We start from the raw sequence: 25,311 nt of genomic DNA, 5'->3' as shown, positions 1-25,311 counted from the left end.
CTGCAGAAGGATGCAGGCCTCATCTTGGTGTTGCTAGACACCCCATTTCTGGGCCAAGATTGAGCACGGCTAAACAAAGGCTCTCAGTTCCTCTAGCCAGCCCTGACAGCACTTAACTGCCTTTAGCCTCCATTCCAGAGTCATCGTCATCTCATCTTCCATCTGTGCTTGCCTCTAAGGACTGGTCCACACTACAGGGGGGAAATCGATCTTAGATACGCAACTTCAGCTACGTGAATAACGTAGCTGAAGTCGAATATCTAAGATCGGATTACTCACCCGTCCACACCGCGCGGGATCGATGTTCGCGGCTCTCCCTGTCGATTCCAGAGCTCCGTTGGGGTTGATGGAGTTCCGGAATCGATATAAGCGCGCTTGGGGATCGATATATCGCGTCTAGATTAGACGCGATATATCGATCCCCGAGCAATCGATTTTAACCCGCTGATACGGCGGGTAGTCTGGACGTAGCCTAAGAAACGACCAGCCAACGGCCAGGTTAGCCACCACTGCCGACTTCTAACCTCTACGCCCCCTCGTGTGGCTCACTCACCTATTTGTATTGTGTACATTTTTTTTCTGCTATCTCTACTGCAGTTTCTACATCGTATACCCAATGATTCAGCTTGCAAAATGCTTTGGGATCCATCGGGATGACAAGCACTTCGTAACTGTAAGATCCTCTAATCTGACTCTGTGAAAAGTCTGCTACCTAAGAATCTCAAAGCACTTTACAGATATTAATTAATTAATGCAATTTAGTCTCTGAGGAAGGAAGCGATGATCATCCCTTTTTTACAGCTGTGGAAACTAAGAGCACAGAGACGAAGCACTTTGCTCAAAATCACACAGCAAGACAGTGACCAAGCTAGGGCCCGAAATCGCATCTTTATTTATGGAGGACTATCCTTCCTCCATAAATAAAATGATTTTTAAACTAGGCTAAAAATTAATTCAGTCATTTATAATATAAAGTCAGAATGAGACCAAGTTGGTGCGGTAGACATCAGATGAGTTCAGAAAGGTCTATTTTCACAGGAGTGTTTATTATTACAATGGAGCACTAGCTGCACTACAGTTAAGACTGAAAGGTAATTTCTGTTTAAACAAAAGGAAGGAGGGAGGGATAGCTCAGTGGTTTGATCATTGGCCTGCTAAATCCAGGGTTGTGAGTTCAATCCTTGAGGGGGCCATTTAGGAATTTGGGGCAAAAATCCATCTGGGGATTGGTCCTGCTTTGAGCAGGGGGTTGGACTAGATGACCTCCTGAGGTCCCTTCCAACCCTGATAGTCTATGATTCTATGAAAGGCTCTTCTTAGTGCTCTAAAATCCAGATGCTTCGTGTGGGGAATGGGTAGTGATCCAAATTTGAGATCACTTGACCAAAGGGTTCCAAAGATACAGCTCCCTCACCCCAAATAAACAGCTTCTGAAAAGGTATATTCTGCCAATGTTTTTTTGCCCAGACCTAAGGATCAAACCTTGGATCTGATCCTGACACAAGGGTCTCACTCATTTGAGGGCTACCCCCAGAGCGCATGGTACCCACGAGTCCTTGGTGGGGGAACAAAATTCAGAATGTTGTTAGCAAGAATTTGGCTCTCCCATTGGGCTCTGGAGTAAGGGTCAAGCACCAAACAGATCACTGAGCATGTGCAGACAGCAAGGCTAATAGGATTTGTAGGTGGAAAACTTTCATGGCAGCTGGATAGCTTGAGGGGCTAAGTAGTAAGCCTCTGATCCCGAAGAACTTACCCAGCCAGCATCAGGTCAAGTCTCATCTCAGTCAGAAATCTGGAAAGGGTGGGAAAGCACATTGCTAAAATCTGGCTGTGTCGTGGGGGGGGGTTCATTTTGGGGGAATGTAATCAAAGTAAAGAAATGAGATGTGTAAAGCTTGCTGGCAGGGAGGGAGGATTCTGGGGAGGCTGAAGGGGTCGAAGGAGGGACACTGGGAAGGGGACAAGAGGGTGAGTGTCAGAGGAACTAAGGGAGAATGGGGGCAGAGATGCCATTCAGCCCCACATTCTCCCCTTGTGTGTGTACTGGGACCTGGGGTTCCCCTACTTCTCTAGGGGCATCTGAGCCCATCTCACTGCACCCCTCATGTGAGCAGGGGTATGGGGAGGGGCTTGCCTCTCAGGTGGTGTCTGAGCCCTGCTCCCATTCCCCTGGGCGTGTGCCAGCATTGGGGGGGAGGAGAGGAGAATGCGTCCACCTAAGGGAACCTCTCCCCACGTGTGCCAGGTTCTGTTTTATATTGTGGTAGCACCTAAGGGACTCAGGCATGGACCCAGACTAGGCACCGTACAAACAGAACAAAGAGATGGCCGCTGCCTAGTGCTCACAATCCTCATCATTACCTCTGGGTAATTTGGATATAGCTCAACAACCTTCAAAGCTGGTGGAAAGCATCTGCCAAGGGAAATCTGCTAACAAAATAGCCTACGGTTCGTTCTGGGTCAATTGGGTCAATGTCTCATGGGTCAAAGTCATGCATTTCACCAACGGGCAAGTGGCTGGTCAAAGAACATCTTTCACTCATAGCTAGAGGGACTGAATAATCATTCTGATCCAGCTGAAAATGGGGAAATAAAATCTCCAACTTCATTTGAATGGTCAGATTCACAATTCATGTAAACAAGTGATCAGAATAAGCAGGGCAATTCTGCAGCAGCTAATCTGTTCGTTGAAAGATAAAAGTTCTGGTGGCTGAAAAACTCTTTAAGAAATCCACTCCACCCTACACCTCCAGCTATGAGCAGATGCCCTGTAAGGCAGCATACACAACGCTGACTCCCAGCACAACTCGGACAGGAAAACTGCACCACCACTTTGCAATTCTACAGCTGCTTCCATCCAAGGATCACAACATACACATGAAGCTTCACAATAGCCCTGTGAGGCAGGTATCATTCACAGGTGTAGCACATCTGTGCTTCCCCCAGAAACCTTTGCTAACAAACATACGAGGGCAGGGGGAGTGGGGCGGAGGAGGGAGCCAGGGAATGGGAAAGATACTGGAGTCTTCCAAATGTAAAAATATAGCAAGTTTTCTGCATTCCACAATCCCAAAATAATGAGGCGTTAGTTTACCGTCAGCTATTTCAAATAAACAACCCCACTGCTTGAATGAGGGCCAAAGTAAAGCTGAAAAATACAAAGTCTCTCTCTACACCACCCTTCACTGCAAAGCCAGCCTGACTTCTTTTCCTTTTTTATTTTTAAAAACATGAGCCAACACATGTGTCTGCTATTATGTCTCATGAGCTTGCAGCAGCAACAGGATTCAGAGGGAGTCCTGGGGCATAGCGAAGTCGGTGCAAAAGCCGAGTGCCCCATTAGGCAGAAGTGCTTTTTGCTGGGAAGCGAACAAAAATCATCATCTGTCTGTCACCAAGGTTTGTGGTTGATGGTAAAAAGGAAGGCCGGTCCAGTGGTCAGTGCGCTGGCATGGGAGACCCAGGTTCGGTTCCTGCTCCACCAGAAAAATTCATGCCCCTGAGAGACACAGTTAAGCTGACCTAAGTCTCGGTGTAAATGCTGCTAGGTCGTTTTATCACATGGCACCATCAACCTAGTTACTGCCTCTCAAAGGGGATGGATTTACGGAAAATCCCCTTTCAGTGCTGTATCAAGTGTCTACGCTACAGTCAGTGGTACAATACTGTAGCCCTTGTAGTACTGATATACCCTCAATGCCTCAGTCCTCCATCTGTAAAATGGGATAATGATAACACTGCCCTATCTCACAGGGGGCTGTGAGGACCAATACGTTAAAGATTGTGAGGTGCTCTGATGTTACAGTAATCAGAGCCATATAAATCCTATAGACATACTCATCTGTGGGTGGCTGGCCCAGCAAAGGCTGCTCTGGAAAGGGTTAAGCTCACAGGGAAGCTGGAACATGGTTGGGAGCCAAATAAGCCTCAAGCAAAACTGGAGGTGGCCAGCCAAAAGACAAACATTGCTGTTGTACTTTCTCCCAGCTGTTCAGGGCCAGCTAACCACTCCCTCTGTGATCTGTCCCACACTTAGCACTCAACAGCACCAGAGAGGAGCTCTGTAACATTATAACCACACTTCAGTTACATTTTGTTGCTTAAACATGACAACTGTGGCAAGGCTAATTTTTGATCAGTTTCATGAATACTCTATTTTAATACATTTTTAGACTCCTCCGATCTAGATGGCCTGGTAGTCTGAGCATAGGACTGGGAACCAGGAACTTCCAAATTCTAATCTCACCTCCAACACCTACTCCCCTCTGGGGGCCGGGGAGTCACATGGGCTAATGTTTTCACAAGCAGTCTCTGACCTTATATGCTGCAGTTTTTGTGTGCTCAGCATGAGATGTCTTGGGCCTGATTTTCAGAAGTGCTCAGCACCTGCAGATCCCATTGATTTAAATCAGGGTAGAGGATGCTCAGTCAGGATCAGGCCCTAGATAAGGGTAGCTCCTCCTGCCAACATGGGCATTTCTTTCAATTTCGTGGCAGAACCACCACGGAAGATTATTTTAACCACAGAAGCAATGATTCAGGACTTGTTTGTTTCACCTCAGTGTGGCTGCCTTCACACCAAATAAAATGCAGTTGCAAAGCATGTAGAGGAGAGCATTTAGTGGACCCGACAGCAGGTAATATTAGCATAAACACCATTTGGAAAAGGATATAATCCTTGAGGTTTTCATTAACAATTTGGGGGGCAGAAAGATTTGAGAATAAAGTTCCAACCCACTGAAAATTTAAATATACACACACACACAAAAACAAAAAAACAACCCTTTATTGTGTCCAAGTGATTCAGGGACAATTTGAGGGTTCCTATGGGAAATGGAGAGGGTGGAACATATTCACTATTCTTTTCATTCTAGTATGTGACCAAAATGTGAAGCAGAAAATAAGCATTCAAAGAGAAGGTTCTTGCAGTGAGCTGGGCAGCTCAGGAGATCGCAAACGGGCAATGGAATCTTCTCCCTCAAGTTCGCTGGCTCAAATCCAGCCTGAGTTGTAACTGAAAGTTATTAACATCCCCAGATGGGCTTCTTGGGGCAGAGACTAGCTTTGTGTTCTGTATTTGGACAACACCTAGCACAACGGGTCCTGGCCCATGACTCAGACTCCTGGGACCGCAGTAATACAACAACAATCTGAAGGTTGTTTGAGGACTTGTGTGAAATGAGTTTGGTGAACTAGGTCTCAGGCCATTTCTCAGGAATCAACATCACAAAGAACACCACTAGTGGGTCACTGACAGTGGATTATCCACTTGCCCCTAGAGCAGCTCCTTCCAGGGCAGGTGTGTGGCAGGCAAGCAGGCTGCGTGAAGGAAGCTTGAGCTGACGCAGCCCAGGCTGCACCTGTTCTGTTGAGAAGGGTTCAGCTATCCACAGCTGTCAATCTGGCATCTAAATTCACATTGAAATGGGAATAAAAATATCAGAAGTATGCAGCTACTTTGATGTGGCGGGCAGGGGCAGGGGGTAGGGAAGGAACCTTATGAGAACCAGCCGGTCAGTCTGTCTGTCAAGCTATTTATATCGTGTCCATTACCATTTATCAGTTCCACATGCCCCTGGGAAAAGCACCTATCTATTTTGACTAGGTGCTTGTATGGCCCCCCTATTACCATAGTATGAGGGCCTGACAATCCTTATAATACATCCTCGCAACACTCCCAGGCGCCTGGCAGCCTCTTGCCTCTATACAGATGCTGCCTGCAATAGTGCCAGTTAGGTGGGTTTTGCATCTAGCATAGCCTTAAAATCCGTGCAAAGTTACAGTATTTAAAATTTTTTAACAACTTCTTCTCCCAACTTCCCAGAGACCCTGGTTTTCCCTATTCCCATAGGATGCCTTTCCATCTCATACCATTCACCCCAACACAAAAAGGCTGATCTGGCTCCCATTGAACTCAACAGGAAGATGCTCATTGACTTCAACAGAGGCTGAATTGGGACTTCACCTCCTTCATAGATATTTCCCACAGTGTCAGGAAACCTTACTGTCCTTTCCCCGCTCAAGACAACCGCGTACATATAAACTGCAGCATCTGAAAGTGTTTAAAAAGTATTTTGGCATTTTATTAACTAGATCAAGTTAAAAAAATTCAAAGCCTAGAACTATCTGCTGTGTTTCTCTTTCCAGCAGAGAAGCTGAGACACATTTTACTGGCATGAAGGACATTTTTGCAAGTACATGTAGGGAGAGTTAGAGAAGCAGGCTACCAATGCCAACATGGAATCAGAGGCCTCTCCTTCACCTCTGTTTTTTTGGCCATGAAATCCCAATTTGCAAGCTAGGAAATGAACAAGGGATACCATGACTCACCCACTTGGGATTCAATCAATAGCCCGTCTAGTGTTTATGTCAACGGAACAGAAAGAGACACTCAGCAAAAAGGCAGAATGGAGCTGGCATTTCAGAGGGTCCTTTTTAGCAGATGCAGGAAGTTCAAAGCCAGATAATGGACCTCTAACACAATGAACCTCTGACGCTAAATTTAAACCAACTCAGGGCAAGAACTTGAGCCTCTGCTTTACAATGGGCAGCAAGACGATCACTATCGCGCCACCTTCTCAGTTAGAATAACTGAAAACTTTATTGCCATTACTGGGTCTGGAGGAGGGATTTATCAAAACTACCCCAGGACCCTAAGTACTGCCCAACCACGGTCCCGCTGGGTCGGTGGAAATTGACTTAGAATGGAAACGAGAGCTTAGCACAAACTTTTCCATTCCTATTACGTCTATCCAGGCATTTACACTGTGTTCATCACTGTGACACTGACAAACCTACTCAGAGATTCAATGCTCTAGCTATCCCATGCACGGAACTCCCATTGACTTCCCTAGGAGTTCTAGGTGTACAAAAGCTGCAGTTATTAATCCCAGAGTCTCCTCCCAACACACTAATGGGCACAACTTGCCTGTCCCTAAACCAATCAGACCTGCAGGCTGGCATTTCAAACCTCTATTCACGAACAACAAGGTCTTCGATTTACAAAGTTACCTCCCACTTGCTTAACCAAGAATGAAGAGGCAGCATTTACAGGAAAATCCATCTATCACTGCAACATCTGAGTATCTTACTGAGCCACTTCAAGCAAGAACACTGTTTTTATATGCTGGTAGAGGGAAAGTGAACTTCTCCACCAAGAGCTTTGGTACTAGAAGAAGAAAAGAATTTGATATAAAAAGTTAATACAGAAGATACACACTGGAAACTGCTTGTGGGAATCTTATTCAGGCTAACTTCATGCTCTGGCTACTGATAAAACAGATGGCATGTAAATACGGTGTTAGAAACAAGACTAGTGCAATCACAGTAAAGTGTTATTAGTTTGGTGGAAAGTGAAACATTCAGGGGGCGTGTGTAGTTACTATCCAACTCAGAGTCAACTGTCTTTCTGGCCTCACTACATCTGTTAAGCAACAGCAAAGAAATTATTTCCTTACTCTCCAGCATGTACTTCTTGGCAATAGGCAAAGACAGCAGCCGGATGTGACCGACGAGGAAGCCCCAGGCATGGGCCCTGGAGAGAGTGGTTTCAGGTGGCGAAGGGCTATACGGCTGCATCACGAAGTACACAGTTAGCAAGATTAAGCCCAGCGTAAGCAGGCCCTGTGGGAGAAAACAGGCAAGCGATTAATTACACTGAAAGAAGGAGACGTCTTCAGAATGAAAACTTTCTCTGTCCAGGTGTGAAGAAGGGTTCTAGTGTCTGAGCTGCATGTGTTTTAACTTCCACTGAGACACCTCGTTTAAACAGCAATGCTAGTCACATACAGGTATAGACTTCTCATTCAGTTCCGTTCACTGGAGCTGTACAAGAATGAAGATAATTGGTATTTAAACAAACATCTGCAAACGTGGGGGGTTGTTTTTAAACACTTAAGTACTAACATTCTCCATCAGAAAAGCCAGGGATCTCCACGAACAGTTCTAGACTCCAAGTCTCTAATCAGATATTTTGCAGTTCCACAGCATCTTTTATGCAAGGATTTCAAAGCACTTTGCAAGCATTAACCAAGCCTCAAAACATTCCGGTGAAGTTACTTCATTGGTACAATCAGCCAAAATAAGCCCCAAAGAAATCACAGTTAGTCGACAGTACTAGGAATACAAACCAGAAGACACCCCTGCCTCACTACGCAGCATTTGTGTATTCTTGAGAAAGACAAAACAGGACGGCTTTTGATGACAAAAAAAATCTTTAGAGTCCGTTGTAGAAGAGGACAATAAAATTATATCCAGTAGTATTTTTAATAGGAAATTTCTCATCATTGTAGCAAATATCTGGCCACTCCCTACTGGAAATTGTCTTCTTACCCACCACCCCTATCCAATAAATACCCTACTCTGAAACTATGTAGCACTTTCTCGCCAAGAATTTCAAAGCACTTTCCCACCATTAAACCTCTTGAGGGGTGCATCTCCATTTTACAGATGAGAAAACAGATGCGGAGAGGTGCAAGGTCAATGGGGAGTCTGTGGCAGAGCCAGGAGTACAGCACAGATCTCGAGTCCTTACCCCGAGCTTTAAACACAAGTCCCATCCTTCCTCTATATCAATCACGCTAGGAAACTAAAGTTTCCACTAAAAGTCCTGATGTGATGAGTCTTCATTAGCTCAGAGGTGAAGCCACATTCTTTAAGAGGGGGATGCCTAGACACTCATCTTTCAACATACTGAGGGCAGTTCCAAAGCTCAGTCAACATATCTTCCTCAAGCAATCTCACTGGAGAATGGGTCAGGGATATGAACGTGGCTAGTTATAGCAAAGTCTGAGAGACTCCTCAAGAAAATCATAGAATCACGGAAATGTAGGGCTGGAAGAGACCTCACAAGGTCATCTAGTCCAGCCCCCTGCACTGAGGCAGGACCAAATAACCTCAAGCACTGTGACACCTGTTCTTTAAAACCACCAAAGAGGAGGATTCTACAACCTCTCTTGGAAGCCTATTTTACTCTTGGAGGAATTCTGCGCCACTGCACAATGCAGAATTTTGCAGGATTCCATTTCCCCCGCAGAATTGGACCTGCACAGCTGCTGGATTCTGCAGAATCCAGCTCGCAGTAAGTGGAGCACGCAGCCTGGCTAAGATGGTGGCTGCTTGCTATGCTTGATCCTCATTCTCCCAGGGATGGGAGAGGGCCCCAAAGACCCAGCTCTGGCAAAGGGTGAGGAAGGGCTGGGCTGCACCACACCATGTCCCCTGGCAAGACAGTTAAGAAGTTGGGGGTAGTAAAGGCTCTGGGAGTATTGGTGCGCGGGCTCTGGGGGAGGAGGGTGCTGGTGTCTGGGATCTGGGTGTGCCCACTGCTGGGCTCTGGGGGAAGTGGATGCTGGTCTCGGCTGAGGGGTGTCCTGTGGCTGGAATCTGTGGGGGAAAGGGGTGATAGTGTCAAGGCAGACGGTGCCCCGCGGCTGGGCTCTTTGGGAAGGGGGATGCTGGTGTCTGTGCACCCCACACAGTCCTCTCCCCTTCCCCCGCAACTGGAACTGGGTTGTTGTGTTTCTTTAACTCTCTACTCCTGGGGGAATCTTTCCTGCTGTTGTCTGTATTGTTGACATACTTGTTGACAGGTATTTTGAAATAAATTACCAAAATAATTGAAACTGGAGTGATTATATTGTTTTAACAAATAAAATATTCAAAATTTTGCAAAATTTAATTAATTTTTTGGTGCAGAATTCCCCCAGGAGTACTATTTGTGCTCAACTATTCTTATAGTTAGCAAGTATTTCCTAATATCTAACCTAAATCTCCCTTTCATCCCTACTGATGAAGCCCATTACTCCTTGTCCTACCTTCTGCAGATATGGAGAACAATTGATCGCTGTCCTCTTAATAACAGCCCTTAATATATTTGAGGACTGTTATCAGGTCCACTCCTTCACTCTTCTTTTCTCAAGAGTAAACATGCCCAAGTGTTTCGTTTTTTTTTAACCCTTTCCTCATAAGTCAGATTTTCTAAACTTTTTAGCATGTTGGTTGCTTTCCTGTAGACTCTCTCCAATTGCCCACAACTTTTTTAAAGTATGGAACCCAGAATTAGACAGGGTACTCCAGCTCAGGCCTCAGCAGTGTCAAGTAGAACAGGACAACTACCTCTTTTCTTTCTCTCTCTCTCATTGGGATAGTTTGCCTTTATTATTTAATCATGGGGAAATACAAGCTTCAGTTGCCATTATGAAGAGGAAGAACGTCAAACCCTCAAAAGGCATGTATGTATAAGCGTCAACATCTCCCATCCCTGCAGGTCAGAAAGATGGCTCACCTTGTAGAGAGCCATCAAGAGAGGGTACCGGGGGGGTCCCCTCTGGGGCTCATTCTTTTCCAAGAGCTGCTTGACAAACTTCTCAATGGCTTTTTCTGACATTCCACACTGGTGTCCAGTCTGCCTCACCAGGTCAATGGTCTCCGACAGCTTGTCATAAATGCTGAGTTCGCTGGCAGAAAGTTCCATAGCCACCAGTGAAAAATCCCTGTGAGGGGATTGAACACAGTCAAGCAACAAGAAACCTTCAGAAGCTCTCCATCACTCCCCCGCGCACACACAGAGCCCAAGGCCACCCTCCACAGAAAGGTGCACTTCCTCAAGGTTCAATGAGAAAGGAAGGCAGCACAGCTACAAAGTCGGTTGTCGCAAAAGAAAGCAATAGTTCATTCAAACATCAAGGGAGTTCATCTGAGAGCAGTTAGCTGCAGCCTTAACCTTCTTTGTTGCATCTGTGCCTTCTAGGGGTCATAGAAAAGAAGAAACTATAGCCTTATGGGTCATGGGATTTAATAAGGATACTAGGCAGACAATGGAGATAAAAGGCCAGAACCTCAGATGGTGTAAACAGATGCAGCTTCACTGAAATCCACAGAGCTACATCTATTTACCCAAATTAAAGATCTGGCCCATAAAGTGTACTGCTCATTGAAGGTCACTGTAAACACTATGGAAGACAATAAGCATGTGCATTGGCCAAGCTTTCTTATGTTACAGCTTTAGTGAGTCACTTATTTTAACCGGCACATCTTTTGTTCATTAAATCCCTTGTCCCTCTGTCCTCTTCCTTGTTAAAAATAAGTCGTGTGGGTGAGTGGAGGGTCACGATTTTATTATTCAAATTCTTACAATTTAATTCCAAGGCCAGCTCCTTGTTGGGTAATGGCAATATGACATCTGCTAGCTGCAAGCAAGAAGAGTTCCCAGTAGTAAGCTCTTCCTTTACGTTTCCTTGAAACTGATTCACATATAGCATCTCTATACAACCAAGTACTGCAGTGAGAGACTCATCACAAATATAAGAAAGAGACAACATGGCTTTTGAGGGCAAAACCAAAGAGGAGTCTGGTGGCATCTTAAAGATGAACAGATGTATTTGGACATAAGCTTTCATGGGTAAAAAACCCACTTCATCGGATGCATGGATCAGGATTCCACTGTACTGGGCACTGTACAATGGGGATGGGCTGTAGAAAGACATAAGGAAATAAGCCTTTTTGGGTTATTCCATCATTAGAGAGTCACATAAAAACTTGTGAATATCCTGCACTGGAGAGGAGGGGACTGGATATAGGGCCTTCCCCTAGCTCTTAATTCTGAGCTTGGAAAATTCTATTATCCACTAGACTAGGGCAACCCAAAATCTATTTGGAGAGAGGAAGTTTAATCACATACAGCCCAGCACGGAGGGTGCTTTCCTGCATGTGAAAATCCTAGGTGTGCAGACTGTTTCAGGCTCATCCCAGGCTGAGAACAGGCTGCCTCACTTTTGTTCTCAACACCACTCAACAGCAGGAGCGGATAGCTTGTCCACGATGTCATGAAATTCCTCCTCTGGCTCCGCTCAGTCTGATACACCCCCTACAGCATTATTATGAGACCAGTGTACATGGCTAATTACACATGTATTTGCTGACCAATTGCTCAACTCATCCGGTATTTTAAAAACCACAGATCAATTCGGCAGCCTGTCCTTGAGAGCGCAAAGGGCAGCACAACACACAGTGAAGCAAATATTTTAAACAACAACTCATTTTTGCTAATCCTCCCCTCACAAGAAAAAAAGATTCAATAAATCACATTTCCTTGTTAGGCAACCAAATCTGAAATCTGGTTGTACTTTAAGTAGACATCTGAAAATGTTTCCTAGCCTGCCAGCTTTAACAATTAACTAGAACCAAGTGATGACATTTCTAGCCTCCATTCCTGCACTATCAGAAACACTAACAAGCAATCTGAAAAAAAAGATGGAATGGGATATATGCTACACCATACTGCCAGTTTGCTCTACTTCTTGTCATACACCATTCTTCATTCCTCATGCTTATTTATGACCTGATCAGGTAAATGTTTACTACAAGATGTAATTAGTTCTTACTTTTATGAGTAGCACCATTGAGTAGTAAACATTCTGGGTGGGATTCCATAGATATTTAGGTGCCTAACTCTCACTGATTTCATGGGAGTTAGAAGCCTAAGCACCTTTGTGAATTCCACCCTCATCCAGGAGCTAGCATGGGGAAGATTGGATTGTAGAGTGCAAGCTCTCCCGGAAAGGTACCTTTTCTACTTGTGTGCTAGCTGCTTTACAAACAGCTGGCTCCATAAAAATATTATTATTTTACTGACTCTTTCATTTATATAATACACTGATTCACGAACTAAGCAAGAGCCAAAGCATCTGCAGAAAATTAAACTGTCTTTGCTCAACTTTTATGATTGTTCTAGTTGCCTTGGTACTGGAACCGCAAGTGATGTACTAAATGGACTGAAAGGTCATTGGGCCTCGCTGTAGCTCCTGTATAGCTCTTTGTAGCATTTGCTGAAATGCCAGAGCTCAGTCCTGCGAGCCCTCCACATAAAGAATTCCAGTGAATTCTATGAGAGCTGTGCACAAAGAGCTTGCAAAATCGTGCACTTGTTTTGTAACTGCTGACAGCAATTCCATGCAGCAGCTCATGACAGATATCCTTACAGAAAGTGTCACATCGTGCAATTTTTCTCCTTTCTCTAGTAGCAGACGCTCATCAGTGTCAAAAAAAGCTGAGATATGTCATAAGACTAGCCCACTCTACATGAGTATCCACTATTAGGGAGCATAATTGAAGATGACACCTACAAATCGCATACTACTATTGAAAACCTTTCACATTTCCTTAACAAAAGTCAAGAGTAATCTGTGTTCTCTGCTGGAAAATAAAATCCTTTTCTAACGTTGTTTTAAAAATAAACGATGCCTTAAAAATATCCATCATTTACTCTCAGATCAATGCAACATGATTTATGAAATAAGAATGACAGATTAACTCTTCTACTTAGTTGCTATATACATGTAAGAAATAAATCATCTCTCTCTTATTCAACTAAGCCTACTAGAGAAATAATCTTTACATTTGTTTTGGCACTTTTTTTAATTGGAAAGCCATCAGGTTTACTGTTATTAATTATTACTATTATTTAGTACTTATATATGGTAGTGAACTAGTAAGAATCAGGAACCCATTGTGCTAGGTGATGTACAAACACAGCAGCGGGGAAGGTTCCTGAACTAAAGAATGTATAGTTTAAAGCCCCAATCCTGCAAATATTTATGTATGAGATTAAAGTGATTCACATGCAGATATTTTCAGGATTTGAGGTCTGCTCAAGCCTAATTTTAAAGCTGGATCAGAACCCAACCCAAGCAAAGGACAACTGGCCTAAACCCAACCTGAGAGTGTTTAGTAGACCCAAACCTGACATTTCGCCCTGAGCCTGTGTCAGTGTTGCCTCATCCTTGGCTCAGCCTGGTGGGGGCTTCCCACACCCTATGCCTAGTGCTGGCAATCTGGCCACCTCCTGCAGCAGGAGAGGGAGCGTGACTTGTCAGCACACAGGAGCTGAAGCATACAAAGCAGATTGATGTGGCGGCCAGCAGGAGTGAGGCACACAGTAGAAAAACGCGCAGAGCCCACAGGCAGGAAGAGGTGATCAGAAATTACCAGACCTGGGCCAGCCACCTGTAATCAGGTTCTGTCAGGTTCAGGTTGGGTTGCAAGGCTCTATTCAGGATCATGCCCTTAGGTTCCAATTCTGCAAACATTTAAACATCTGCTCAACTTCATGCATGTGAGCAGTCCCATTGACTTCAATGCGAATGCTCGTGCTGTAAGTTAAACGTGTGCATAAGTGTTTGCAGAATCTGGGCTCAAGGGCAATCTATTTTAAAAGAGATATTATTGGATTAAAAATAATTTTTAAAAGACAAGTATCAGGGGGTAGCCATGTTAGTCTGTATCCACAAAAACAATGAGGAGCCCAGTGGCATCTTAAAGACTAACAGATTTATCTGGGCATAAGTTTTCATGGGTAAGAAGTGGGTTTTCTACCCATGAAAGCTTATGCCCAAATAAATCTGTTAGTCTTTAAGGTACCACTGGACTCCTTGTTGTTTTTTTAAAAGACAAGTTTCCTCACCTACATTACTAATAAGACCCAAGGTTGTTAAATCTGAACAAATTTTAAAAATCAAATTTACATTTCACCATTTATGGTGTTGGTTTCCCAACTGTGCCTCACTCTGCATGAGCAATAAGGAAAAAAAAGCTAGACTTAATCCTGCACCTGAGCTCGCACAGAGCCCCTTTTAAGATCATGGGGTTTTGCATGGGGGCAGGGCTCCAACTGCAGCATCAGAGCCCTTGTCAGCATTTGGCTCTCATGCAATAGCACGCTGGATTGCAAAACACGACAGCAATAAGTTGAAAGGCCAAAAACAAAGAGACAAAACCCCTAAATATTTGCCTTGAAATTTTGCTCCTTAATTAGATTACTTCTGCTGACACCAGGTTAGCTTGAAATTTTGTTATTTTGGTACAATACTTAATTTTTGGACCTTCGTTGCCTGAAGGTACCCCCTTTAAGGGATCACTTCCCCCCACCCAGAGCTGTAGCGCAAAGGCTTACAAGTTGGTTTGTTATTGAACTAAGGCCAAGGCCTTTTCTCTGCTCCACACTTCTCATTTTTCCTCAGTTGGAGAGCAGCGGGGTAAAAAGGGAACTATGACACCCAGCAGCTGATGCACATGGGCTCCGTAACTGGGATCTGCAGCAAATGGGCAGGGTGTCCTGGGAATCTGTCTGTACCTCCACCTGCCAGGTGCACCGGGCCATCAGGGTCACCGTTCTGCCCTGTCCCCAGCACCTTCAGCGCCCCTGACCCAGGCTCCCCCTTCACTAGCCCCATTGCCCCCCTGCCCTCTCCTTCCCTCCAGTAACCCCACCCCTCTGAGGCCCCCCCTTCCTTCCTGCCTCTCTCCATGTCCCGTTACCCACCTTTCCCATCTCCCTGACCATTACTCACCCCTCCTGCCCCAGGACCTTCCCTCTGCCCCAGGACCTTCCCCTCTGCCCCCCTCCTGCCCCTCTCCTCTGCCCCAGGACCTTCCCCCCTCCCTTCCTGCCCCCCATTACCCCTCCCGGGCCGCTCCCTCTCTGCCCCGCCATTACCCGTGACCCCTCCCGTGCCCCTCACCCCATCCACGCTCAGGCCCGGCTGCTTCTGCCTCCGCCCGGCGCTTCCTGCTTCCTGCTGCCGAGGCCGCAGATTGGCCGGGACTCGGGCGCGGGGAGCTGCGCAGGGCCGCCGAGACCGCGCCCCCTCAGCCTCTGCCTCGCTGCCCCGCCCCGTCGCGTCCCCCCCGGCCTCTGCCCCGCCTGCCCCGCCCCCACCGCACTCAGTGCCCCACTGCCCCGCACGCACCGCGCCCCCCCGACCTCTGCCCCGCCCCACCGCGCCCTCTGCCCTACCGCGACTCCCGGCCTCTGCCCTGCCCCCTCTGCCTCGCCCCTCCGCGCCGCCCCCCCCCGGCCTCTGCCCTGCCCTGCCCCGCCCCACCGCGCCCTCTGCCCTACTGCGACTCCCGGCCTCTGCCCTGCCCCCTCTGCCTCGCCACGCCGCACCCCCCCCGGCCTCTGCCCTGCCCCGCCGCCACCGCCTCCTCTGCCCCACTGCCCCGCCCCACCGCGACTCCCGGCCTCTGCTCCACCCCCTCTGCCCTACTTCCCCGCCCCCACCGCGACTCTTGGCCTCTGCCGTGCCCCCTCTGGTCAACTGACCTGCCCCACCATGCCCCCCGGTCTCTGCCCCACCGCACTCTCTACCCCACTGCCTCTCCCCCCGGCCTTTGCCCCGCCCCCCCGGCCTACCTCGCCTCCCGGCCTCTGCCCCCCCCGCCCCACTGCCCTGCCCCACTGTGTCCCTTGCCCCCCTGTGTCCTCTCACCCCACTGCCCCAGCCCCACCATGCCTTCTGCCCCTATGTGCTGCCCCACTGTCCCACCTCCACTGCATCCCATCCCACTGTGCCCCTCTCACCCACCCTGTGGCCTCCCCCTGCCCTGCCACTCCGAGGAACCCACCCCCTCGCCAATTGCCCTGTCACCCACACATCTCCTACCTGGCTGCTCTGCGTGGGTGCTGGAACTACTGGGAAAAGGGGGACTGCTGCACCCCCTGGCTTGAAGTGGTTTCCATGATATACAGGGTTGACAGTTTGGTTCAATGGCTCTTAGCATGCCCACTATAGAAATTGTTCAAGCCCCCCTGCAGCTCTGCCCCCCACAGCACCCCTTCCACCCAAGTTCTGCCCAGCTGCCTTGACCACCCACAGCACTCCCTATTTTGCTCTAAGTGCTCTTACCCTGAATATATTTTTGCCTTCCCCAATCACTGTACAGCCTCACCCATTTTCCTTCTATGCCTTTGCTTTGTCCATGCACCGTCTCCCTCTATAGCTGCTGTCTTCTGCTGCTTAAGCTATTATCTAGTTGGCTACATACAGTTAAGAATGTGGCCAGTGTCTGTTGCTTTTGGCCTGTCTCAGTACATTACGCTGAGTAAAACTGCAGTCACTTGCTTCGTTGTCAACCTTTGCAAAACTCTGCTCGGAGTGCCATTTAAAAGTAAGTATCAGAGGGTAACCGTGTTAGTCTGGATCTGTAAAAGCAGCAAAGAATCCTGTGGCACCTTATAGACTAACAGACGTTTTGGAGCATGAGCTTTCGTGGGTGAATACCCACTTCCTCAGATGCATGTCCTTATAGACTAACAGACGTTTTGGAGCATGAGCTTTCGTGGGTGAATACCCACTTCCTCAGATGCATGTCAGATACATGCATCTGAGGAAGTGGGTATTCACCCACGAAAGCTCATGCTCCAAAACGTCTGTTAGTCTATAAGGTGCCACAGGATTCTTTGCTGCATTTAAAAGTAAGCCGCCACCTCATTTTTGTTTTCAGTAGTGTCCAAAATGTACTAGGCACTGTACAGATTATACAGGACCAGTCCCTATTGCGATGTGCTTACAGTCGACAGTAAACATCGTCCTAAATAGTTAACAATGTTTGTGGAAAACCTTCATAACCTGCAGTCTACCCATTTCACAGCTGATAATGTTTCAAAAGTTTAACAATGAACAAATCTAAAACGTTGACATCATTCAAACACATGTGAAAGCCAAGCAGGGCAGTGTCCATTAATACCATGTGGGGGCATCTGATCAGTACAGACTCTGGGTTTCTGTACAGAGACTGGTCTCCGTGCTTTCTGGTGGCAATGAGAAAGTATTTCCTTTTATCAGTTTTTAATTTTCCATCTTTTAAACTGTAGCTTATGGAGCAAGCAAAGGACTCTCTGCATCCAATGGATAGGGTACTGGACTGGCATTCAGAAAAGCTTGATTCTAATTCTCAGCTGTGCTGCTGGCCTGCGGGGTGTCCTTGGGCAAGTTATTTCACGGATGTGTGCCTCAGTTTCCCCATCCCTGAAGTGGGAGTAATGACACTGACCTCGTTTGTAAAGCACTGTGAGATTTGCAGATGAAAAGTGCTAGTTATTGTGCTTCATTTGGTGCATATTTTATATAACAATAAGAGTAAATAATACCTTAAACGATGAAAACAGAGAGAATTCAAGAAGTGGCTTTTTGAGACCAAATAGTTTGTGTATTTGAACTTTTGTACAATGATCTGTTAAAATGTGTCATGATCTAAGTGCTTGTTCAGTCCAGTTGTGCTCTGCTTTTAAGTAGCAGCTGGCAAAGTGGTATGGCTGCAGGCACTCAGCTGGTTTATTGTTGTTTACTATGATTTTCTGCAGTGCTCTGAAATGGAATTTAATTTTGAAAAATTTTCTGTTACTGGTAAAGTACTTATAGTAATTCTGAAAGGTTTAAAGAGACACAGCTTAAAAAGTCATATGGTGCAAGCAAATAAAATGTGTTTTCCTATGATATTATTATGACTCTGGGCCCTGATCCTCCAAACACACAGATGCACTTTATTTGAGTAGTCCCGTTTTACTTCAGTGACTCGTATGTAGGTGTTTGCATGACCCAGGCCTTATTTAAAAGTGAAAGAATTGTTAAAATGCAAAATTATTGTAATTACTTATGCTCTTTGTTAACTTTCTTGCATTTCTCTCAGCTTGGAGAATGAAAAATCAATTTGACTTTTGTTTATATTGTATTCAGTTTTGCTTTACAGTTTAGTGCTGCAATGTTTAGTTTGCCAACACATCAGCGGGAGTGATTTTGGTTAAAAATATCTTTTAATCAGAATTAATGCCATTGGAATCATTGGAAATAAAATAGTACCATTTCTCTGTGTATGATGTTTTATAAAAGTTTGGCTTTACAGATCTACATTTTGAGCCAAATTCAGCTTATCAGCATCTCTTATACAGCTCAAATATTATGCAGTTGGAATGCATTGTTGTATTTACTACCATCTAATGGAAAAACTGAGGAAAAGCAACCTTAACTAATTTAATCTTCTTTTGTAGGCAAATAAAGCTGTTTGCTGACCGATTGAAGTAGGGAAAGCGCCATCTTCCGTACATAATCCAAACAAGATTTAGGGTAAGACAAACCTCTTGTGGGCAGCTTTTGTCTACATGCAGCTGCACAGCTGCATAAAGTGAACAGATGGTCTGTTTTGGTTGATGTACACTGAGATTTTGTTACTTTCATTGTTGATCAGAATTTCCAATGTATTTGGGTTTATTCTGTTCAAGGCAATATACAGGGACTTTTAAAATAGAAATAGTTCAGATTGGCTCAAATTAAACCTGGATCTGAAGACCCCAGAGCTGGAACTGAACTGTGCTGTTAGAGTCCCTCTTTAGTGAATATTTTCCAAAGACTGATCGTAGTACTAGATACAATAATATCATTTTATAGTGAAGTGTGATAAGAGAGGACAGCCTACAAGAGGAATTATGTAAATTGGATTAAGAAAATATAGTCCTTTTATTATTAGGGCTAAGGGACAGTTGTCTTCTAGCTGGCATTAACAGTAAAGGCAACAGAAGGTAAGGAAAGGAGTTAGGGCATTATCCTGGGATTTGAGGTACCTGAGCTCATTTCCCCCCTCTGCCACAGGTTTCCTGTGTGACCTTGGGCATGTCCCTTGGGCTCAGATCCTCAAAGTTGTATAGACATCTAGCTCCCATTGAAATCAACAGGAATTAGGCACCTAAATACCTTTGAAGGTCTGGGCTATAGTCTCTCTATTCCTCAATTGCACATCTGTACATTGGGGCTAATAGCAGTGCTCTGCCTCACAGGAGAGGTTGTGAGGTTAAGCCATTAAAGAGTGTGACTTGCCCTGATACAGCACAAATGCAGGTAGAGTTTAGTGCCACCTAATCAGGAATAGGAATATACCAGTTTGGGCAGAGATGAGACAAGCTATGTAAATAAAAGGTTGTTAGAATGAATGGCAGGCAGAGGGCTCAAAGGCAGCCTTTGAAGGAATTTGTTATGTGGCAGGAAGTGAAACTGGCAACTCCATTCAGTGTGAAATTAAATTGATGCATACACTGGAACAGGGAGAGGCTGTAATTTCTGATTAGAAGAGAGATTGTTAAAGTGTCCATAATGTTGAGAAAACAGATTATTCAGCCAATGACTTTGCAGCTAAGACGCTAATGCAGGAGGTTCACCCCTCTGCTGTAGTAAGTGTCAGGAGGCAGGTAAACCTGACATACACAGAATGTTTTGGTGATTCAGGGGAGATGGAGTTCTGAAATGTTACAATGCTAACAGAGAGAAACAGCCCGTCAGTGAGACACTGAAACACCTGAGCTCTGACATTGTAAGATGTGATCCTTTGTCTTAATTACAAGATCCTGTCGTACCTGGCTAACCTTGTTACCCAAACTAGCACTGGTTACGATCTGATACCATTTGTTAATATGTGACCAGTGGATCTCTCCATCTGCTAATCAGCTTTGCTTTATCTGAGATCTTTTTGGTCTTGGTCTATTCTTGGAATATTCACAGTTGTCCTGTAATGTAACTATATTGGTCATTGTCTCCAACTGTAACCAACAAATGGATAATTCCATTCTGTTAGGTCCCTAAACATCCTCTGCCTTTCTGTGAAAGTGTCCCAGCTCCCTTCACTAAATTTCAGTAGCTTGAGCAGAACTGACATCACCGATTTGTGTGATAGCATTATGAATAACACACACAAATCAAAAGAGAAGCAGAACCAGAAATAAGTTAAAATACCTTTTTATTTATGGTGTTGAAAAATTACTCATCATTGTTTCTACGTTTGTACAGGGCCTGGCACAATGGGGCCCCCGACCTGGCTGAGGTCTCTGGGATATAAATGTTAAATAACATTGATGATGATAATAATCAGCTGAGGATCTCAGCGGACCACTTAATGATCTTTCCAAATGTTGTTTGTACCGTTAGCTAACTATTGTAAAGCGCTTTAGATAAAAGCATTGTATTTTTAAAAAACTTAATAATAATTAACATTTTTTGTTCTACAAATAAAAGCACACAACTCATATTTTAATATAGTCTTGCCTTTCTAATGTGATGGATGTGCCCACTCTCCCCCGCTGTGGCAGCCCCCAAGCTGGGGCTGGGAAGGACTGGGGTGTCTCCCTGACAGTCATAGCCTTGGAGCTGGGGAAAGTCGCCTCTTTCTCTGGCCACTGCAGCCCTGTACATCCCAAATTCCCCCACCCCCTCTTTTCACCCCACTGCCCCCTCCCACCTATCCCCTATTCCTCCCAAGGCCACCCCCTCACCTTACATGTGCATCTTCTCCAGGATCCAGGCACCTAATTAGTTGAGCCACACCTGCAAGGCTCCATTTATTAGGTGGCTGGCCCTTCATTCTCTTGTGTACGGCCCCCCACGCATGTACCTTAGAGGAAACTATCCGTGGACCACCTGAATGGAGCTCGCAGACCACAGTTTGAGAACCTCTGTTCTAATGCAACGATCCATTGCCCTGGAGACTGTTCCATTGCTCAAAGTACCCTCCGTTGAAAATGATAGACTCACAAATGTTCCGCTGATCAAACTATTCGATTGACTCATCGCTCCAAAGTGATTTTATTATCCTGTACCTTCTAACCATCTTTCTATGCGTTGTTTTTTTAATCACAGTTTTAGCAGCCTTTTTTGTAGGGATCCTCTATTGACCGCTGGTGTAGTACAATACGAGACGTAGGCGAGGGCAAAGCTAGATATTATAAAGGTGAAGACACTTCAAACTGATGACATACTTTATAAAGTGCAATCGGAAAAATGACTGTAAAAATGAGATTGAGGCATATTGTGTATTCTCTCTCAATTGAATCTGGATCAGATTTTCTGAGTTTACACATTCTGAGTGAAATTCACCACTGTGCAGAGGTGCCTGCACCACTTAAACCAATTGTGAGATCTCCTGCAATACATTATAGGCGTTGCACAGACCCTCTGCATAAGAATGAATTCCACCCTCAAAGAGGATTTTTTTATCCACTGGCTGCAAAACTCATTCTGAGATCTGAAAATCCATCTGGGCTTTTTCTGCTTCTTGCATCAGGAGCAGCAATGGAGGAGCACAGTTTTGATCTCTTAATGAAAGAAATAATGTTTGCCCACTAATGGGTTAGGCCCTAACATTCTGTGGGGGTAGGCAATCAGAGAAATAGATTAGCTGTGAATGAGATAGATTACAACTCACTCTCTCATAACTGCATTTGTTTTGTAACACTTAAGGGGAATCAGTAAAGTCAGACAGGAGGAGCAGAGATGAAGGTTAAGAGAGGGCCATTCTTATGCTTTCAGGCTGTATTTTTTGATCAAAGCACCGAGTTTCTCGGTCATCTGCAACAACCTCTTTTCTTCTTTGGTGGCGCTGGTACCTCCATCACCTCAGTTTTTAATCTGTCTTCGTGAGCTTTCAGTGATCTGGCATGATAAACATGAAACAAATTAGCCAGTTAATTGCCCTGCTGTTTGGAATCTACATCATCATCTGTCGTGGAAAGCTCTAGTAAAGGGTAGGGCTGAGGTGTTCAAAGGGTCTGAAAAGAGTTGCATGCCCGACTCCCACAGCAATTCAATGGAATTTGGGCACCTATTCCTTTAGGTTCCATTGAAAATTCCAACCTCAATCAAGCCACAGTCAAAACAAACCTGCTCACGTCAATCAACCCATAGGGGAGTTAAGCAACATCCTGAGGACTGGAGCCCAGATTGCGAGCTGTCTCCAGGCAAAGCAGTAAACCTAACAACAGCAGGTAGAATGATGCCTGGCTTGTTGCTTTCAGCTAGCCACCTACTCTCTGTACAACACTCCAGGAGAAGGAGAAATAGCTAAGGTCTTTTGTGCCCTCAGGTTGTGTTATTCTCTGATGGGGAGAAGGGGATTGGATTGGCAGCATCTAGAAGTCACACTGGACGTTTTTAGTGGGGGAGCATAAGTGGATCTGGGCCCGGTATTCCCTATTCCGTTCTTCCTTCCAACAGTCTGTTCTAGGCACAAAAATATACTATTGATGGTTTTGTTAATCTGCTTTTTCAGGGCTGAATGTTTGAGGTTCAGCCTGACATTCCAGTGAAGAATCCATTTAGGGCCCATTTTTGTGGGCCAGGACAATGGAATGAACTCCCCCATGCAAGGCCGGCTCCAGGCACCAGCCCAGCAAGCAGCTGCTTGGGGCAGCCAATGGTGAGGGGCGGCACGTCCAGGTCTTCGGCGGCAATTTGGCGGCGGGTCCCTTACTCCTTCTCGGAGTGAAGGACCAGCCGCCAAAGACAAAGCGGCGGCAGTAGAGCTGCAGATCACGATCGCGGGGTTTTTTTTTCTTTCCTTTTTGCTGCTTGGGGCGGCAAAAACCCTGGAGCCAGCCCTGCCCCCATGAACTAAAGACCATCACAAACCTCACCAACTTCCATACCAAGTGCAAGATGCACTTCTCTGAGCTTGTCTTCTCCAACATAAACACAGACCAACATATATACTTAAGGAAAAAACAACACTCTCCCTGCCAAAACAAGCCATGCCACTGCACGTGCTTCTCTGCTTAGGGAGAGGATGAGAGAACAAACAAGTGACTGATTTTAGTCACGTTGCTTAATACATGACTGGAAAGTACTCTGATACTCTGCAGTGTAAAAACTTGTGCCAGCTAGAACAGATCTTATCTTTGCATCTGTGGACGGATCCTCAGCTGTGGTAAACTGGTGTAGCTCCAGTTTTGACACGCCCTGGGTGGGCACATAGGAGCTGTGTACATTATCTATGGAGCATGGGGATATACAGCTTTCAGCTGCAGGGGTCACGTCAGCATGCAAAGCTGAAGAAGAGCAGTGGAAATCAGGACCCAACCCATTAATTCAGGACAGTCAACAATCCCATGGCACACTCACCTGGCGAAGTCAATCATGGATTCAGAGACTTTGTCGCCTGACGCAGCACTGCATTCATAAAACAAGAGCTCACACTCCTGGAAGACACAAGAAGGCACACACAAATGCACTTCCCTTCCAAAACTATTTGGTAGGTTCAAGCCATAGATTGCATAGATTTAAAACAGGTGGAGCGCAAGGGTTGTGATTTTTCTCAGATACTCATCAAACAACCAAAGATGGGGGAATCGGTGCATTTGGAGCAATATCATGGTTTGTATAGGATTTTTTAAAAAAGCATGAGGGACTAATTACGCGAGGAAAGGTGGTGATCTGTTGGAAGTGCACAGCCCAGAGGGTCTCCTTGCTGCTGTGGCACAGAATTCATATGTGAATAAAATTGTGCATTGTAATTATTAAGTTATGGGAATGTTGAGAATGAAACCCAGCTTCCCCAGCAGCTTCAGTGCTAATCTTTAACGGCAAAGGAAAGCCTGGCATGCTATAGACATACACAGAGGCAGCACTGCCTAGTGGATTGAACACAGAGTTGGCAGCTAGAATGCTCTTTTTCTGGCTCTGCCAGTGAATTGCTGTGTGTCCTTGGGTAAGTCACCTCATCTCTCTGTCCCAGGTTCTGTAAAATGAGGAGAGCGATACTTGTCCATCTCACAGACTGTTACAAGAATCAGTGCTTGGACACATAAAGCATCTTTCCAAAGGGATGAGTCAGTAATTGCTTTATGTTTTATTGTTTACATAGTGCTGGAGAGGTTCCTGGCATGTTATGGTACAGACAGGCCCAGATCCTCAAAGACATGTAGGAGCCTAATTTCCATGGAAATCAAGGGAATTACACACCTAAATACCTTTGAGGATCTGGGCCAGATTCTCTGCCTCAAAAACGTTACAGCCTGAGGCCCTGATCCTATAAGCTGCTCTGCTGGGGTTCAGTTCAGTGGAGGAGGGCCAGGGAATAGCTTGCCAGATCATGGTCTGAGTTGAAACAGGCCAGCAGGAGAAGACAAAAACACAAGGTGCAGGAGGGCACAAGATATGGTTCTGTGGTCATTTCCTGGCAATTAATGACCAGCCCGATGAGTTAAGGGCTCTCTGCTTTGCCTCAGGTCCTCAATTCCCACACTAATCATTAATGGGAGGAAATGCCTATCCTGTCAGTCATCATGGCTTAATTATAGCCTTGGTTTTGCTTTATTCTTTAAACCCCCCGACCCCCAACTAAGGATGGTGAAAGAATTTAAATGGATGGCAAACTCCAATAGATCTGTTCACATACCTTAGCCAAGCGTCCACCCTCTTCAGTAGATACCTGTCTTTCTGCGGCACAGTCTGTTTTGTTACCAAGTAGAAGGATGACAACTCCATCTCCTGCTCCTTCCTGTGAAGCAGGTCAGGTGTGGTCAGTGGTCAGTGGAAGTTTTGCCATTGACCATAATGGGATCTCCAGTTTCTTCAAATCATAACCCTACACAGCTTCTGAACACATCAGGGCAAAGCCTAGAGTAACCCCACTGACCTGCATGGATTTGGTCCATTGGGGCTTGGGTTTACATGATAGAGCAGGGATAGGCAACCTATGGCATGCGTGCCAAAG

At 45.6% G+C, this 25,311-nt stretch overlaps 2 protein-coding genes and 1 long non-coding RNA gene across 6 annotated transcripts in view; 1 reads left to right on the top strand and 2 right to left on the bottom strand.

Moving 5' to 3' along the window:
* The window catches only part of C4H6orf89 (chromosome 4 C6orf89 homolog), a 31,896-nt gene extending 15,119 nt beyond the window's left edge, over positions 1-16,777 (bottom strand). The window contains exons 1-3 of one of the 4 annotated variants that reach the window (XM_030561235.1): positions 16,732-16,777; positions 10,289-10,496; positions 7,461-7,626 (exon numbers count right to left, since the gene is read on the bottom strand). In XM_030561235.1, coding sequence (XP_030417095.1) covers positions 7,461-7,626; positions 10,289-10,477 — 355 coding nt within the window. In that variant the 5' untranslated portion in view covers positions 10,478-10,496; positions 16,732-16,777. Of the gene's footprint in view, positions 1-7,460; positions 7,627-10,288; positions 10,497-11,137; positions 11,150-14,953; positions 15,195-15,521; positions 15,636-16,731 lie in introns of those variants that run through there. The other 3 variants (XM_030561233.1, XM_030561234.1, XM_030561236.1) reach the window with 3 other exon arrangements.
* A 92-nt stretch (positions 16,778-16,869) lies between these two features.
* LOC115650813 lies at positions 16,870-20,656 on the top strand. Its single transcript, XR_004000223.1, has 3 exons — positions 16,870-16,950; positions 18,830-18,905; positions 20,616-20,656. It is a non-coding gene; the product is annotated as an uncharacterized LOC115650813 (long non-coding RNA).
* A 425-nt stretch (positions 20,657-21,081) lies between these two features.
* RAB44 (RAB44, member RAS oncogene family) overlaps positions 21,082-25,311 on the bottom strand; it is a 35,788-nt gene continuing 31,558 nt past the window's right edge. The window contains exons 16-18 of the mRNA XM_030561229.1: positions 24,994-25,095; positions 23,718-23,794; positions 21,082-22,253 (exon numbers count right to left, since the gene is read on the bottom strand). Of these exons, the coding sequence (XP_030417089.1) occupies positions 22,166-22,253; positions 23,718-23,794; positions 24,994-25,095 (267 nt within the window). The 3' untranslated portion in view covers positions 21,082-22,165. The remainder of the gene's footprint in view (positions 22,254-23,717; positions 23,795-24,993; positions 25,096-25,311) is intronic.

Source organism: Gopherus evgoodei, chromosome 4, assembly GCF_007399415.2.
Source record: "Gopherus evgoodei ecotype Sinaloan lineage chromosome 4, rGopEvg1_v1.p, whole genome shotgun sequence".
Taxonomy (NCBI): Eukaryota; Metazoa; Chordata; order Testudines; family Testudinidae; genus Gopherus; species Gopherus evgoodei.
This window is presented reverse-complemented; position numbering and strand designations above follow the sequence as displayed.